General features: G+C 34.3%; 1 protein-coding gene across 1 annotated transcript; it reads right to left on the reverse strand.

Annotated features, from left to right (window-relative positions):
- Nucleotides 1–1,063: 1,063 nt before the first annotated feature.
- On the reverse strand, nt 1,064–16,358 carry LOC129785253 (putative ferric-chelate reductase 1). The gene is made up of 16 exons (XM_055815531.1): nt 16,344–16,358; nt 15,315–15,438; nt 13,063–13,199; nt 12,670–12,761; nt 11,587–11,695; nt 10,922–10,948; nt 10,539–10,577; nt 9,690–9,734; nt 8,262–8,303; nt 6,730–6,771; nt 5,785–5,823; nt 4,920–4,955; nt 3,815–3,853; nt 3,143–3,160; nt 2,543–2,578; nt 1,064–1,154 (listed from the first exon to the last, which is right to left on the reverse strand). Exons 1-16 carry the CDS (start codon nt 16,356–16,358, stop codon nt 1,077–1,079), a joined length of 918 nt encoding a protein of 305 aa, XP_055671506.1. The 3' UTR covers nt 1,064–1,076.
- Nucleotides 16,359–17,170: the final 812 nt, after the last annotated feature.

The raw sequence follows: 17,170 nt of genomic DNA on the forward strand, positions 1-17,170 counted from the left end.
CATGGCAATTCAGTGGTACAAACCAAAAATCAAGGACCACTCAACACCACCAAAGAGGAAAAGAAAAATAAACCCCAACCCGCATAGTCCATTTACAAGGCAGGCCCCTACCAAAAAGCTCAATACATTTCAGCAGGAAAGTCTCACCTGGCCATAGGACTGGCTGACTTGGGAACCCATGAAAAAAAAATAAATAGAAGGTAATTTCCATCTTGACAAGGAGGCTTCTCTAAAGAGTATAATGTTTATGGAGCTACAGCTGCACAAGGGTTTCTCACAAAGGCTCTTCCTGAGCCAAAGGACACAGAGCAGTATGCTAGCATCTGTGCAGCAGGCTGTCCTACTCTCAGCAAAAGCCATGAAGTAAGTGGAGACACAAACTGTCAGCCATGGGCATGTTGAGTACTTGTGAGGCTGAGTACTGGCTTCCCTGTGTTCTTGAATTCATACCTACCCTTGTGCAACATTTCTAGTTGCATGTAATGATACAGAGAATATTGAGAGATATTTGCCTTTATTTTCCCCCCTCCCCAAAGAGGAGGAAGTCCAATGAGCATTCATACATGAATTCATGCTATAAATATTTCATGTGTTACTCAGCAACAATTTATATTATAATTATGTTAGTATATGTTAAATTCACGCAGTTGTTTTCCACAGAAGTAGCTTTATCTTGCACATAGGTCTGCAGTCATGATTTTCTATCCTTTTTAATATGGATAATCAACTATCCTTCACAGCTTTTGGAAATTTGCGATGCAATATACATGGGGACTATATCTACCTGTACGGGATTTATGGTGTGATACTGAGCCTAGAATCACTTCCTCTCAGTGCCATGACTTTTGTTCACCTTTTAGAGGATGTATTGTGTGGAATAGTTATTTCACTTCAGCCAGTCACACATGGAAATTCATTTATGAGCATTCCAAAGAAAAATATTTGAACACCAATATCAGATGACAACTTCATGAACAAAAATCAGAGAAACAGAAATATCTGCACCCTGTGAAATACATTTAAATATGTAGGAAATAAATTATTTCCAAGTTCTGATGGCCCTGTTTTAGTGAAGTCTACAGGAATATCTCTAGTCCTTTAAGTTTACTTACCTGAACAGAGGTACTGCTGCTGCTTTGCTGTCTTTGTCCACTCTACACAGGAACAAACAAACACAAACAAAAAAAAAGTTTTTAAGAGGACCTGTTTATGTACTGAGACATTTAGAGAAGAACTCTATCTTATGCCTACTAGACACTATGAAAGCCAGAGAGTTCCTTATGCACTTTCTTAGTTTATTTATGCCATCTCCGTGTGCTACAATGTTCAATACTTCAATATATAAGGATCCTTCATAAATAAATTGCTAAAAGTATTTCAAGTGAATTTAAATATTTCTGCCCTTCAAATGTATCACACAAATTGCCATTGAACTCATATATATTTATATTCATATTATGACCATTTTTTCAGGAATAAGCACAACAAACTTTTGACAAAGGCTTTGTCAAAACAAAAACTGAAAAGCTACAGTTACAATTTAACCAAAGGAGAAGTCACTGCAGAAAATCTTTCAATTCCCATGAAGTACATGGCTTATGAGAGCAATCAAATATTTTTCTTTTATATATATATATACACACACATTGAAAATATTTAACCTGTGTAATCAAAACACTATACTAAATTCAGAAGTGAAACAACAAGGAAATCTTATTCCTTTCTCTGCCAGCTTTCATCACTAGTTATGGAAGAATGTAACTGAAAGCAATGATTTTCAAAAGACAATTTTCAGCTGGGGTAACCCATTACTGATCTTTCATTGAAAGTGAGAATTTGTGGTCACCATCTGAAGGACTATCATATGAAGCAAGCAAAGCCTAAACTGTGGAGTGGTAGGTAGGTTAAAATTGCAATGGACCCAGAAAAAAATATGCCTGAGTGATATTCATAATACTTTACAAAAATGCTTTTAATGAGATTGGGTTGCAATCAACTTTCCAAGTGCCTGGCTATCAAGAAGTAATGTTATAAATACAACAGCAAACAGAAATTGACCTAAGCACTAACTAACAGGGTTATTTTTAAAATTTAAGAAATAATGCTGAAGTTGTTGTTTCCATTAAAAAAATACTGTTTAAATGAACAAGGAACTGTGCAGGTTATGCATATTTGATTTAATATCAAATAACATTCAAGCTTAAGTTCTAGAATTGCATCCTCCTTCCTGAGTGGACTGAGGTGGTTAATGCCTGCAAATTTTGAGAGCACTATGGAATTAGCATATAGAGGTTTTCAGATTTTATGACTGTAGAAAAAACAGCTGCACTGGTCCTTTAATTGGCAACCAAGTAGGATGCACACTTTGCTGTAACCACAGAAACACCCTACGACACTGCTGCAGTTTGTGGATATCTAAGATATCCATAAATTATCTTTAAATTATCCATATTTATTTATTCCCAAAGAGATGAACCATTATTTAGTTTACTGAGACAGGGCTTCAGGTAAAACTCAAGTATAATGGAGAAAGAATGTCTACCTGTATTATGATCCTAGTAGCAGAACTTCCCAAACTCTGGAAGAAAGAACGAAAACAACAAAAAAAAAACCCACAACAGAGAACATTTAATTTGACTTGTTTAAATGCAACACATTTAGCAAGTTGTTCTGTTTTTCTTGGGAGAACAAAGGGAAAGGTGGTACGTGTGGTGTACTAAGTATCAGATTCTTAACATCCAGCTTTAAACTAGTTTATCATCAGCTCTGAAAGTTTGGGGAGGCAGTCCAACCCTACTGAATAATTTTCTACACTTGCATCTGCTTCTATTGCAGCTTACATGAAAAGCAGCAGAGTACAGGCTGTGCCCTTTTTGCACTGCCAGTCAACTTGGCTTTTCCAAATATGGTGAGCGAAGCTAAGAAATCATCATCCCTCCAACTCATCTCACTGCTACCTGCAGTGGACATATATCAGCACACATATTAATTTAATTCCTGATCCAGTCATTTGTTTGCTGAATTTTGGGGCATGAGGGACAAATGTAAGAAGGTAGTACACACCATCCTGAAGGCAACTGGCTTGACCCCATAAAAACTATGTTGCTATGCTAGAAATTGTAAGAAAAATAAGTACACTTACCTGGGGGTAGGTATGACGCTGCAAATGAAACAAAACAATCTTTAATTATTTTGTCAAGGGATTGTTCAAACAGAATACTGCAGCAGAAAAAGGGCCCTGTCTTTTCAATGCAGTACACAACCAAATGCGAAAAAGACATGGAAAGGATAGGGCAGAGAACAAATACATCTTAATCTTCATTCAGGTTAGAGCAACAACATGTTTGATTAGAAACTAGACATCAGAGAAACGTATATATCAAATGTTATGTCATACAAACTCACTTAAACTACCTTAAGGCTAAGCTTAATTTTGACTGACTAGGAGTTCCATATAAGCAGTGTGGAAATGTAGTAGTTTAAAATGATAAAGGAAATTAATTTACAGAAGAAAATTGCGATAGAAACAGAAAATCAAAAGTATTCAGGAACATAAACACTGTGTGCATTGAGAGACCTGGAATCTGCACCTAATCCAAATATCTCTCCAAGTACTAACAGCAGTCTTAGAATCATGAGATTTGTAGTTATCTTACTACTGGCTTTGCCTGAAGATAATTATGCACCTAGGGTAAACCTTGCCCACCAAAGAGTTGTCTCTGTGTACCAGGAATCTTTCCGACAAATTAAGCATGCAGGTATTTGAAAGATTTTTAAGTCAAAATTCTGAGCATTATAGAGAAAAGCCACTTACCACAGGTGGAAAAGGGTTGCTGTTGGCAATGACCACTACCTATAGAGAAATCAGAGAAAGCAGTTTACTCATCATAGCGTTTATTTAAATAGTTAAATATGTTAGAAAAATTAATAATACAGAATTTTCTAAATTTAGAGACTGATAATAATGCTCTGAATAATAATTTCTATAAAATACCATTTTTATAGAAAATTTTAATGCATACTACCAAGCAAAGAAAAATATGTATGTATACATGGTTTACAAAAGAGTCTAAGTAGGTAAAAGACTTGCTTCTAGTCACACAATGACTCAGCTGTAAAGGCAGAAGCAGGATTTCATATATTGTACCATATCCACTGGCCTATATTGTGTGTCCTTTTTGATCTTCAACTTCCCAACCGAAACTGGAAGATCAATTTATTTTCTTTTTATTCAGTATCATGCCAAAAAGAGGCTTAATATTGAATTAATTCAAAAAAGTTAAGCCAAAGTCATGTGTCCCCCCGCTCCTTTTTTTTTTTTTTTATATGGAAACCAGTTTGTATTATCCAGTGGTGTAAAAAGCAAGAGAAGATTCGGTGCTATCAAAAGTAAGGAACTGCAGTATAAACCAGGGAGAAGTATGACATTTTAAAAACGAATGGGTACACTTGGTGTTTACTGAACACACCACAGTATTAGGCCCAAGTTTCCTGGGGACAGAACTGAGAGGAAGGGTCCACGTAAATATTGAATAAGTCAAATTCAACAGTAATACAAATACTATTGATTTCACTTTGAGTCATACTCACTCTCCAGCCCCATCTGAATAATAATGTCATCTATATCCCTAAAAATCTTAATCACAATCACTATCCTAACTTTTTTAAAAGAAATCCCCATAAACATTTTTTTTTATTTTATATACAGTTAAGTCAACTATCAACAAAAGCCACCACAGCACAGCTAGCTAGTATAAGGCATCTAAGAACCAAACTGATTCAAATCATATGAATCAATCTGGGTTAAAAACTTTAGAAGTCTTAACCGGTAAAAGGAACTGTAGTACCACTGAAATAAAGAGTCATGCCAAGTTATGAGAAGAATTTTTTCCCCTTTGAACTGAAAAGAGAGTGCTTACCTTCTTACTGGAATCTGAACTGCCTGAAGGGACAGACTGTAAAGAATAAAGAATCTTTGGTTAAGTAAATGCATGCCAAATTAACTACAGCACTATTTTCCACAAGAACATTATAGCTAATAAATTCTCAAGAGTACCAAACAAAAGATTCTAAATAAAATTATTAGTGTAGTGGCAATTAATAAATGAACAACTGAAATCAACTGGTTTAATTTTTTTTTTCTACAAACTCTAATTATTTTTCTAGTTTTACACAGCACTGTATAAAAGCAGCAAATGTTTTCTCTAACATAAGATTGGAAATTGTTTATAAAAAACCTAATCTATTGGTTAAAAAAGTTAATCTCTTCTATCTTCATCAAAAAAGAAACCAACCCAAACTGCAGAACCCACCCCCTCAAAACTAAAAGCCTTATCATTGAAATATTTACTGCAATAAATGGGATGCACCAGAAGAATAGAAAGGTGTTAAATGAAGTTTAAAATAATGTGCAGCAGTTTTCCATTTCATCAACCCACATGTATAATTGCACAGGCAAAAGCCACAAAAATATTTTTAATTCTTAGTAATTATCCAAAAAAAGCACTGACTTTTGGAAAATCACAATAAAAGTAACGGGTGTTCATTTCCAGAATATAATCGAGTTTCTGTGCAAAGCAGAAGTAACAAAATTCTAACATCCACTAAACACGTGACTCATCTGTTGAAGTTATTTCCAAATATGATTATTACTTAACTATTTGAAGACAGTCTTCCTTCATCCCCTTCCATGATTTTTATTATTGTTTGGTAAAATTTGGGCATAACTGCTTAGTTTCTGAGTAGCTTAGGAAACTGAAAACTTGTTGGAAAGCACATAGTTACCTTGCCATAAATAAGGCCACTGCTGGATGAGGATGCACTCTGAAAAAAAAACATAAATCAGGTATTTATTTATATAGTGATTTGTTAATTATATCTAGAAGTCATTGCTTTTTTCCCTGGAGGATGTATACTACAAATCAAACTGATTTCATTCATACTTAAATAAATGTAGGGCAATAGTAAAGTATACACACTGAACTTGCTTAAAAGTAAATGAAGTGAAAGTTTTCCAACTTTTTTTTTACTATAGTCATAAGATTAATGTTGCTCTATCACAAATACAGTTTACAGCTACATATTAAACAAAGTTTAAATTATTTAGTATTTAGAAATTAATAAAATTAATGATGTATTTAAAGTTAAGCATATGGTTAAGCAGTTTCTTGGCTAGAGTTTGAGATCCCAACAAACATTAGAGGGTATGTTGTCTTTCTGATAACATTTTTAAAATCATGAAAGCAAGTATAGAATGTAAGTATGTTAGATTTCAAAATATATCTGTTTTCAGGTGAAAATTAAATAAATGAGATTGACAATAGAAATTTCTCTACTAACTAAAGGATTATTGGATTAATACACAAAGATAGTAAAGAAACCCACATAATATTGTACAATATGCAACATCCAAAGTTAATTACTCCAACAGATAAAAAGCATTATACAGTAAGAATGCTGATATTTTAGTAGGCTAATAAATTAGGCGTTTATAATAGGTGATGAGTAGCCCCTATAACATAAATTATTATGCTTCAAGGAAGTGACAATGTAACACCTTTTAATTTGGGGGTTTAATCTGAGAATACCACCTTGGACTACTACCATTTTCCTTAATATATTTAGGAAGAATAATATAGCTCTGCAGAAGAGAACCAAATGCAGTTTGCACTAAGGAGATGAGCTAACACAGTAGTAGACAATCAGTAAATACATGTATAACCAGCTTACATCTTTACAGGCGTTTTGGCTATATGCATCAGCAGCACCTCCCTAAGAAGAAAATGAAACCAGTTATTTCTCTTCTATAATTGCTTAAGAAGAAAAGGTACACTTTAGTCACCCTCAATTCTGACCAATCCTTATGTAGGGTATGTAAAGAATAGATGACAAGGAGAGTATTGTTCTCTCCACTATTAATGCATGAACACCCATGTGTGAATGTAAGAGGCAGGCACATTAGCCCTTTGAATATTAGTGATTATCTAGTGGCACTCATGAAACATCCTAAACCAGGCACTGTCACTACATTATTTTAATAGAAATAAATTATAAAGATTTAATACAATGCTTGTTACTCAAACATATTATGTATGTAACAAGTATGTACACATATATGTAAAAATCTGGAGACAGAAACTGGAAAGAAATAAAAAATTAACACCTTCTTGATTTACAGTCAATCAAATATAAAATAACAGCATCCAGCATAAATAGTAACAGGTCCCTTTTTAAAGTAAATCTCCCTTATTACTATTAATACAATCAATAGTCTCTCCCAAAACTGTAATTTTGTTGCTCTTTGCAAAAACCCAATAGACATTGTGACGAATTTTACATTTTACAAGTACTGAAGACATAAATATTTTACATGTTTGGAAACGTTGTTCCTCTTGGTGCTGACTCATTGCCATTTTTCTACTTTGAAGTGGCAACTGATAGAGCTTAGCAATAGAACTACATGACTAGCTTATTTTTTTAATTGCTATACTGTGAAAACCAAACAAAACCCCTGTCATTGACACAGAAAGAGTAAACTTGACTGTTTCGTTTATCATTCATGGCTTTTTTCTCATTTTTTATACTAAGTAAGTGTTTAAGCATAATAACTTTGTGTTAAAAAATAAAAATCTTATCTTGTAAATGCTGAAAGGAAACCAAAATATTGATATATAATTGACATAAATCTGCAAGTATTTCAGTCCACACAATTAGTCACCATCTTGATAAAAATGCTTTAGCTATGTATTCAGCACCACATAAGAGCACTTTTGTATCTTTCACCTATTTCTGGATGACTGGCTTGGTGTGTCTAGGATTCATAATTTCACAAGTCTCCCTGCTGCATGAAAAGAATGAAAAACTGAAGTAGCCTTAGTTATTGTAGACATCTGTGTGATTACTTCTGGGGGAGGAACAACTTAGAACATGTAGACCAATTTGTGCCAGTCTTGTTCTGGGTAGAAGGGGAGAATAGACAACCTGTATAATGAGTGTAATGCTGGTGCAACAGATAACCCCTTCCGGTCCTTTTTTCATTATTCTATTATCTACATGTTTCTATTTAATTTTTAAACATCTCTGTTTGCCAGCTACTTCAGATCATTGAATAAACTGTAATATTAATCTAGCTTTCTCTTCTTTATTTTCTATTTGTAACGGACACTCCCCATGTGAACATGTACATAAATAATGCAATTGAAGGCTAGGAGTTACTATAATTATGTAGGGGACAAACAAATAAATGTAAGAAAAGTACTTACAGGGCCACATCCATTCCGGCTTATTGTATAAACTACTCCACTCTGAAATTAAAACAGAAGTCAAATATTTCCATGTAAAATAAAAAAAAGGTGGGGGGTGGCGTGGGAGTGGGGTGTGTAGGAAAAAAAAAGCCCTGCTGTTTATGGCATGAAAAGCTGTGCAACTGACAACATGTATGTGCAAATATGGAATAAGCAAGAACAGAGTTTACCAGTTCACTGGCAACTGGCTGTAACAATTCCAATTTAGTATGAGACATTAGTCATCATCTGGATTTCATATAACTTTGTCATTGGTCATGTGACCTTTCAAAATCCACAAATTGTTTCACTAAATGGTCTGTATATTAGAAAAAAACCAATAACTTCAGGTAGTTACGTGACAAGATAATCAACTCAAGTCTTCAAAAAGAGTATGTATTGCATATGAAAGAAATACAATGAAGAAAATCAGTATTTAGTATATATATCAAAATAATTGCTATGTCTCAGGATCTGGTAATTCCACTTACAAGCAGTGAAAATTGAACAAATGGAATATTACCAGATAATTCACTAACAAACACAATCATTAGTAAAGTAGTAAAGAAATATATCCTTGAGAAGCTCTATTCAAGAAACTGGAGACATACCAGAAAGCATCTGACAGTTCAAGTGCAAACAGGTGTATTACAGTGATGGAGATAATAGAGTAAAACTTAAGCATGTATTTCTGTGATTAAAGGAGTGAAAGTGATCAATGAGAATACAGACATACATACCACAGAAGTTTTAAAAAGCTAACTAGGCAGTGAAATCCCCAAATTTTTGAACTGCAAATATAATCGGGTGTTAAAAGTGATACAGACGTTATACTGGCACTTTAATATATGCATGAATATCTGGTGAAGTTTGAAGAAATTTTGCAAATTTTAATGGAGAAGACAGTGACACACAAGTATAGTTAGCCCTTTTTTCTTGATTATAAAAAAAGAAAAATAGTCTAATGAATTAATAACTACAGCTTCATTCTCATGCCAGTTGTCTCAAACTATAAAACCAATGGTTTGTGACTGTATTTGCATGCACATCTGAACACATAGGTAGGAATCCTCTAGGAAGATGGAAGGAATTTTATTGTTTTTCCTCAAAAGGGTCAAGTTACTGCTTGACAAAAATGCTTAATGCATGAAATCAGAGGTGGTGAAGCATCTTGGAGGTAAGAATACTGAGCAAGCTACTGAGTTCAACAGAGTGTAGGTAGTTGAACCTAGTCCAGGTACTGAACATACAGTTTACTGGATGAAAAACCCTGGCATTCTGTGTTAACTAGCAAAGATGATATTTCAGTACTGTATTAAATCACCTCAGTACCCTGTAGCTACAGAATTTTAGTTGTTCAAGGTTACTAGAGGGAAAAGTGCAAATGTTGGAAGCTGGAACTCTTACCTGACTGCCCGAATAGCTGTTCTGAGAGGAACCAGAAGGTCCAACCTGTAAAGAAAGAAAAATGCTATTTATTATTTTGCAGAAAAATTATTTTTATATAAGTGATTTTTAGGAAAGAATTATCTACTTGGTGGGACAAGGAAGAACACGCGAAGCAGTTTTCTGTGACTTCATTCTACCAACTGATATTATGAAAATTATTTCAGAGATGTTTAAAGCCAAATAATCAAAACTATACTAAAGCAGCTGATATAAATTAACATAATTCTGCTGCTTGCACCCTTTTTTATCTGGCCTTATACACTTGATGTCCATCATTGAGGAAGAGACTTCACTGTCAAGATCATTAAAAAGTATATAAAAACTTTTTACTGATATGACTGTGTAATCACTTGACATTATAAATGTAGGGCATATTTTCTGGGAAAAAAGAGAAGAAAAAGAGGCTTCTTCACTGAGCTGTAGGTGATAGTTTTCAGAAAAAAATAATAAAGTTAAATCTTATATCTAGATCATAATTTGCAAAAGGCAAGGTTTCAGATTTGTTGAAGTAAGTGATCTTGAAAAGTAAGCCAGCACTATGACTAAAAAGGGAAGACTGAAAAAAGAAAACTTTGGTTAGAAATTACTGCAGATTAGCGAGGGACAACCTGCAGGAGGAAATGGTAACAAGGCTGACAACCATTTAGAGAGTTTGGGATTTTAATCAATCAAAGTAAATTGTCAAAAAAAGAAAAATAAACTGAGTGACAAGAGGGATAAAGGTGTTACTAGAAGCAGCTTTTGACTAGGTCTTGAGGTCTTGGCCAATTAGCACTATGGCAATGTCTTTGGAGAAAGAATACTTACCATGATGCATCGGCCTTGTGTTGTGTAAGTCCCTCCACGCTGCAAGAAAGTACAGGTTCCAGTTACTGTTTATTGACTGGTGTATAAATACCAGACTATTTTAAACAGGAAGTCGACTGAATTCACATTCATGGTCTGAGTGAGGAAGTGTTTCCTTGCTTACGGTACCTTACACATTGAGAACTGATGTTCACTAATTAAAAATAAAACACCTTCAAATCCGCATGCAAAATTGGCAGCATAAATGAGCTCTTGCTAGGAAAGTTTCTTGAATGGTACCACATAATCTTCATGCTAAACCATGAAACAAGTGGACCAGTAGTATAGGAATTCTAAATCTGAGGTAACCAAAATTTGGGAAATTGAAGAAAAATTGCTCTTACCTTGTTACATTCTAGTTCTATCATAAGCTGTGGAAAAAAAAAAAAGAGGAAACATTTGCAAATTATTTACTGGAAAAAAACCACCCTGATTTATTATAGGAAACAGGAAATACCTCTGGTAAAGCAAGGGATAGAAGACAGGTATTCACTCTTGGTTAGATCACAAGGTAACGTAAATCAGTGTTGCCACAGTCAAGAACCAATATGGTAGATTTGAACATACTTTCTTTAATTTAGCTGCCTATCATATTTCAGATGTTTCATATAAGCATAATTCTTGACCAAAAAATAAACAAACGCATTTCTAAGAATATGCTACACAGCTATAGTTCCCAGGGACTGGGGCAGCAGTTAAGAATAGCACAGTTACACGAGAATTACAGTAAAGTTCTTATGACCAGTTTTATTTGTCTTTATGATATGGATTGTTTTGATAACTAATTATTAGTTTCCTTATTTCTGTGGGGGAGAAATAATATTTATTTTATTTTTTCATCGATTTAGAAAGAGGACTAGATACTTAAATTAAAAGCTTTGAAAATATCTAATGATTTTGGCCACCTTAGTTAATGAATACATGACAACAAATGTATGTCTTGTATCAAGTCAAAGATATTTTAATTTATTGTATTAATTTCTAGTATGCCAATACACTCAAAACATACCTTCCTTTTACTTTTTCCTGTCCCATTGACTGATGGAGAATGTGTAGGTGTGAGAGTTTTGCTTTGAATTCCAACCCAAAATTTCTCCAAATCTTGAACAACAGTTGCACTGGAAAGAAAATAAAATAATTATTATTTTTCTATCAAAATATTTCAGTATAAAATACTAATAAACTCTCCTTCCCCCCTACTCCCAGCCAAGAAAATCCACTCTGTTTTGGTTTTAAGGGTATACAGTACAAGTTCGAAAAGAACATCATCATTTCACAGAACACTTTTCCAGTTACTGTATTGTCATCCAACATCAATTTGAAGATAAATAAAATAGGTGCTGAGGAGGGGCAGAAAAGGAATGGACTCTATGAAGGAGCACTGACTGCAGTGGAGAGTATCAGCTCAAATGTCCGTGAAAATTGTCACACCTCTTTCCTGCTTCAAAAAATCTGTATCTATGGTTGTGAACTGATTTTCATAGCATTAATGAGTGGAAGTGATTGTGGTTTTAATTTGTGTTCTTTCGCCCCTTTCTGTATTCCTCAAGATTTAATGAAACAAGGCCAAGTGCCCCTATTGTAAATCTACACTTCAAACAATATCAAGCTATCAAATATTTAGATGCTTTCCAATTACATCAAACATGCATATTGTTAGAGCAGATGCTATTTTTACAAGCTTCAGATCTGCAAGAAAAGTCACCTTAAGCACAGGATAAAATGAAAAAAGTTGAAATTGAATAGCATTGGAACTTCACTTATTCAGGGAACTAGTTAAATTCATATTGTTGCTCTTATAATTAAAGTGATCAAAGTGTAAAAACTGTTTACTCAAAGATCCATTAATAACACTGTGCTTAATGAAATTATTTACATATATTAACATCTGTGGGACAGTGTTTACCTTTTATAATTATACCTTGAAATGGAAATCATGTTACTTAATGACACAGTGGAAAGTTACGACAAACTATGAAAAAAACTATGATTATGGCAAGTCAAGAACATCAGAAATAGCAACACAAATGCATTTCAAAATAATCCATAGAAATCAAATTTCAAGGCAAAAAGAAGTTAAACAATTATTTACATAAATTGAAGATCTTTAACATCATGTGGAGCAATCCATGTTGTTGTAACTTTCTGTTTCACATCTGAATTTGCTTGACTTACTGCTGAATTCTGCAATTAAAGAGAAATACATATAATTATATAAGATGCAAAAGTGACTTTTACCTTTATTATGAGGAACTGTCTCTACTACAACAGGTAACACTGATGTCCTCCTAAAAAGTGCCAGGTAGCTTCTACATTAGATTAATATCACATATAGAAGATATATGTATTTCTTGAGAAAGTCTAAATTTTTAAACTCTACTGATGGAACAACTTTGCCATATAAAAAATGCTCACTACTTCTATGAAGTCCGATAAACGTATTTAAAAGGAAACCAAGCTTAAGCAAGTAAGACTGAACACATACCGTCATGTTATGACATTCCAAGGCTTTAGTGTTTGGATCTGTAATTTTAAAAGTACCAACAGGAACATCTCCATCTATTTCTCGAGCTTGTAGATTAAATCCTTTAAAACCAACACCCTGAAGTGCTTCTAGAGTCACTGTGAAAACAGGCATTTTGAGAAATTTAAGTTTCATACACAATGAAAACCTCTTAGAAGTCTAACAACTAATTTCCCTCGCCCCAAAGCACAAGCCTACATGTACAGGAATTACTTAAAACCTTGTACAATTTTTAAAAATGTTGTGGTTATTACAGCTTTTATTAATTTTCAGGGGAATGGTAATAATGGAAAAGGAAGAAATTTGGAGAGGCATTTCTATGTAAAGAAACATAAAGATATGATTTACTGACAATTTTAAAAGTAATAATCCTTTATCAAATGACTACAACTTTCTTAATCTTATTTGCTTCCCATGCACACTAAGAACATTGGCCAATGGCCCTGCTGACCAAAAGGTTATTTACTTTCTGTCTAATCAGCCCTACAAAATCAAAATAGCTAGGGGTGAGAGAGAACTGCATTTCTTTCTACCTCTGTTTCAAAAGAAAAGATTAACTTTTGCCTAAGGCTACATTGCAGAACCTTTTGTGTGTGTGTGTGTGTGTATGTTACAACTGGAAAAAGATAAACTAGACAGTTTGGCTCTCATGTTCTATATTAAATGCAAAAAATTGATAGTTATGAACTACCCAATTTTATGCAAATTTTGTTACTGAAGGAGCTCACAAAAATATGGCAGAGAGCAGTTTCATGTTTTGTGTATCCAAATTAAAGTTAAATTTCAAGGGGCACAATCAAATTTGTTATGATCTATCACAAACTTGCTCTGCTAATGCCAATATTGGGCACCTTCACAAATAACATCAGAACAATGGTTTACGCCCAAAGATATGTGTAGTCATTAAAAATAAGGACCGATAAACTCAGAATGACACAGAAGTCAAGGCAAGGACCAATTAGACTTTGATAATTTAGTGTTTCCAAACAGCTGCATAATTAGTCTTCCAATTTGTCATCAACTTGCAGTTCTAATTCACCGTTTTTTTATAGGTCTCACAGGAAGGATGACATCCAGCGTTTGAATGCAGTGTTAAATCAAGCACAGATGTGTTACAGCACACACTGTAAGTGCGCTGGCACATGCCATGCACTGCAACATACACAATGGAAGGGCAACTTAATGCAGCTCCCTGAGAACAGGTACCCGATGCTTACAATTTGAAGCAATAGAAAACGAGTGCCATCCATCATTTTGCTGGCATTACTGTTTTAAAAATATCTATCAGTAATCAAACAGCTCTCCCATCCTCAAAGGAGCTACCCACAGATGTTTTTCCAAGAATGGTAGGTGTAACAGGACTCTAACGCTTCTCCATTCTTCTCCCTACATATCACTCTCTGTGGAAGCACATCCATGCCACTAGGTTCAGGTAAAACAGAATCCCAGCTAGACAGTAGCTACTTAGTGAATAATGCTCCTTTTCAGCCACTGAGATCAACAAAGGACATGTGATTCGTTACAACCCGCTAATACTTCCTCGCTGCTTCTAGCAAATGGCTAGAAAAAGAAGCATTCACAAGCCACTTAAAGTGTGACAACACCATGAGATGGCATCGCAGTGTAGAGAAACAAGGCTGTCAAGGTGTTCCATCCAGCAAGCAATTTGGATTAGGAAAACAAAAAGGTGGTTTAAACCACCATAGCTCCACCTCCTGCAATCTGATAAAATCTGGGATGCAGCTCTTAGAAGGATGACTCAAAATGTCTCACTCTTGAGCTGTCTTATACTTCATCCTGAATTTTTATTTTCCTTTAAGTTGATGGCATGTGAATGTCTAATGACTAGGATCCCTTTGTATTGCAGAGGCCTGGTACAACAGCAAACACTCAAATACAAAGTTAAAAAGCAACTAGTTATTAGTCCAGTTTAGCCAGCTGTCCCATTTCATTTTAATTTTGTCAAAGACTGTAACATAAAATTAAGATCTATTTATTAGATAAGGAAAATAAAAAAAATATATTTTCAGTTACACAATATACACATATTAACATTTTAAAACAGATTAATATCTCAGGTATAGATGAAAGAGATTGAAATTGAAATTAAAAAATAAATTCAACTAGACTGAGACACAAATGGGGGAATTTTGGTGAAAACTGATAATTCTGGGAGACACAGATAAAGGTTTTATGTCATTCAGATTATTTACCTTTGATTTCATTTCCTGGCTCAAAGTTATCAAAAGATACAGCAATAATATATGGTGGTGCAGATGACTGTGGTTCGGCTTCATAGTTTGGTAACAGAGAATCACAATCAATTGAGGTGTTTGTCTGTGGAAAACCAAGGATTCTGGGCAAAAATATCCCACAGAACAAAAAAACAAAGCAGGAGTGTCTCGTCATCTGTGGAATAAAAAGACAATATAGTTTATAGCAATTTCTTTTTAATAGTTATCATGTTTGACAAGTATTTGCTTTTCTCCAAGGCAGGAAACAGAATAAGCCTAGAAAGCTGGGCTTTCATTGCATTCATCTGTTTTAAAGAAAATAAATTGAAATAAGATACCTAGATACGCTGACAGAATAGTGCAATAAATGACACAAATATTTCCATTTTAAAATATTGAATTATTAATGGAAGTTTAAATTCTCTGGTTACATGACAGCAATCCATTAACAGCCTCTTCTGCTGCATTATGGCTTTGGACTAGAAAAGGCTTGAAACAAGCTTCCTCATTATTGAGCTGACAGATTTAGCTCAGCTCCTTCATTATACAAGAACTAAGACACAATCCTTAGTCTCTCAAACTGCTTTTTGTAGACATAACCACAGTAACCATGCTCTCTTTTGCCTGCTTGCCTACTCCCACTTCCAAGAGACAGCCAAGAAATCTCTTGTTAAATGCACTAGAGAACTCTGACAAGTTTTTCAAAATACTTGTTTCCTGAAGGACTTAAAAGACTTCCACAAAGTCCTTTGGAACTTCTAAATGTAAAATATACTTAATAAAAATACTAAGCTGTTAGTACATGCTTCCTATGGGTTAAGAATAAATTATACCCAGTACCGAAATTCATAAAAATAACTAACAGGCAGGACTGAAGTCCAGTCTTTAAGGACTGTCAGTGGAAAGTGTATTTTCTTTGAAATTTACTTGTAGTACTGACACCGGCAGCAAACTGTTTACAAGAAAGAACGGAAACATTTCCCAGTAGTAATCTCAGGTGTTTAATACCAGATTTTGTCCCATGTTCGAAGTCTAAGCATTTAACCATGACACCACATAATTTGTGGTCATTATATCTTAAGAATATCTCACTGTTTCAGTTACAAAAATGCTGATACAACTGTTAAATCACAAGAAGTATTTAATAATGCTGTTTTCATGTTGTTTGCTACAGGATTACCTTATGGGATATGGAAGTATTCACTTGAGATTTTTTAAAGCATTTCAAACACAGCGTGGGAGATATGTTCAATTTGTATCATCTACCTGTGCAGCTTAATTTGTGCATGAATGCTTAAGACCATTTGGGTTTGTATATGCTAAGGCAGTAAGTAGCAGAAGCATCTGCAAGCAGGGGAGCGAAACTTCAGAATGCAATTCCAAACACCCATGCACTTAACTCTGAACTTAAACGACTTTTTAAAAAGCCACTGAGTCAACAGATAATAAAGCAGGTCACTGAAGTGTTGAAAGATTTCCTATAGGAAGATGATGAAGCTTTGCACGGTGTCACAACCAGTAAGTGCAGCAACCAGGAAAGCTATATATGCACATTACTATGTCTTTAGAGCAGATGAAGACTATCCCTCCCAAAAGTCTCATGAAAATGTCACTTAAATGGGATCCTGGTAAGCATTATGTTTTGGTATCAGGATGCTGGGTGCGGTTATCCAATCTCTTGTGACAATTTTGACGTGGCCCACCTCTAATTAAATTTTAAGTACAGCATGTAGGTGCTATTATATTAACAGATGTGGTAAACAGTGATTTAATAAGAACTGGTGTATGTGTTGTTGAAATCTTTGTCTGACTCATGGAGAGATGGAAAAAAAATC

Source organism: Falco peregrinus, chromosome 10, assembly GCF_023634155.1.
Source record: "Falco peregrinus isolate bFalPer1 chromosome 10, bFalPer1.pri, whole genome shotgun sequence".
In the NCBI taxonomy this organism is placed as follows: Eukaryota; Metazoa; Chordata; class Aves; order Falconiformes; family Falconidae; genus Falco; species Falco peregrinus.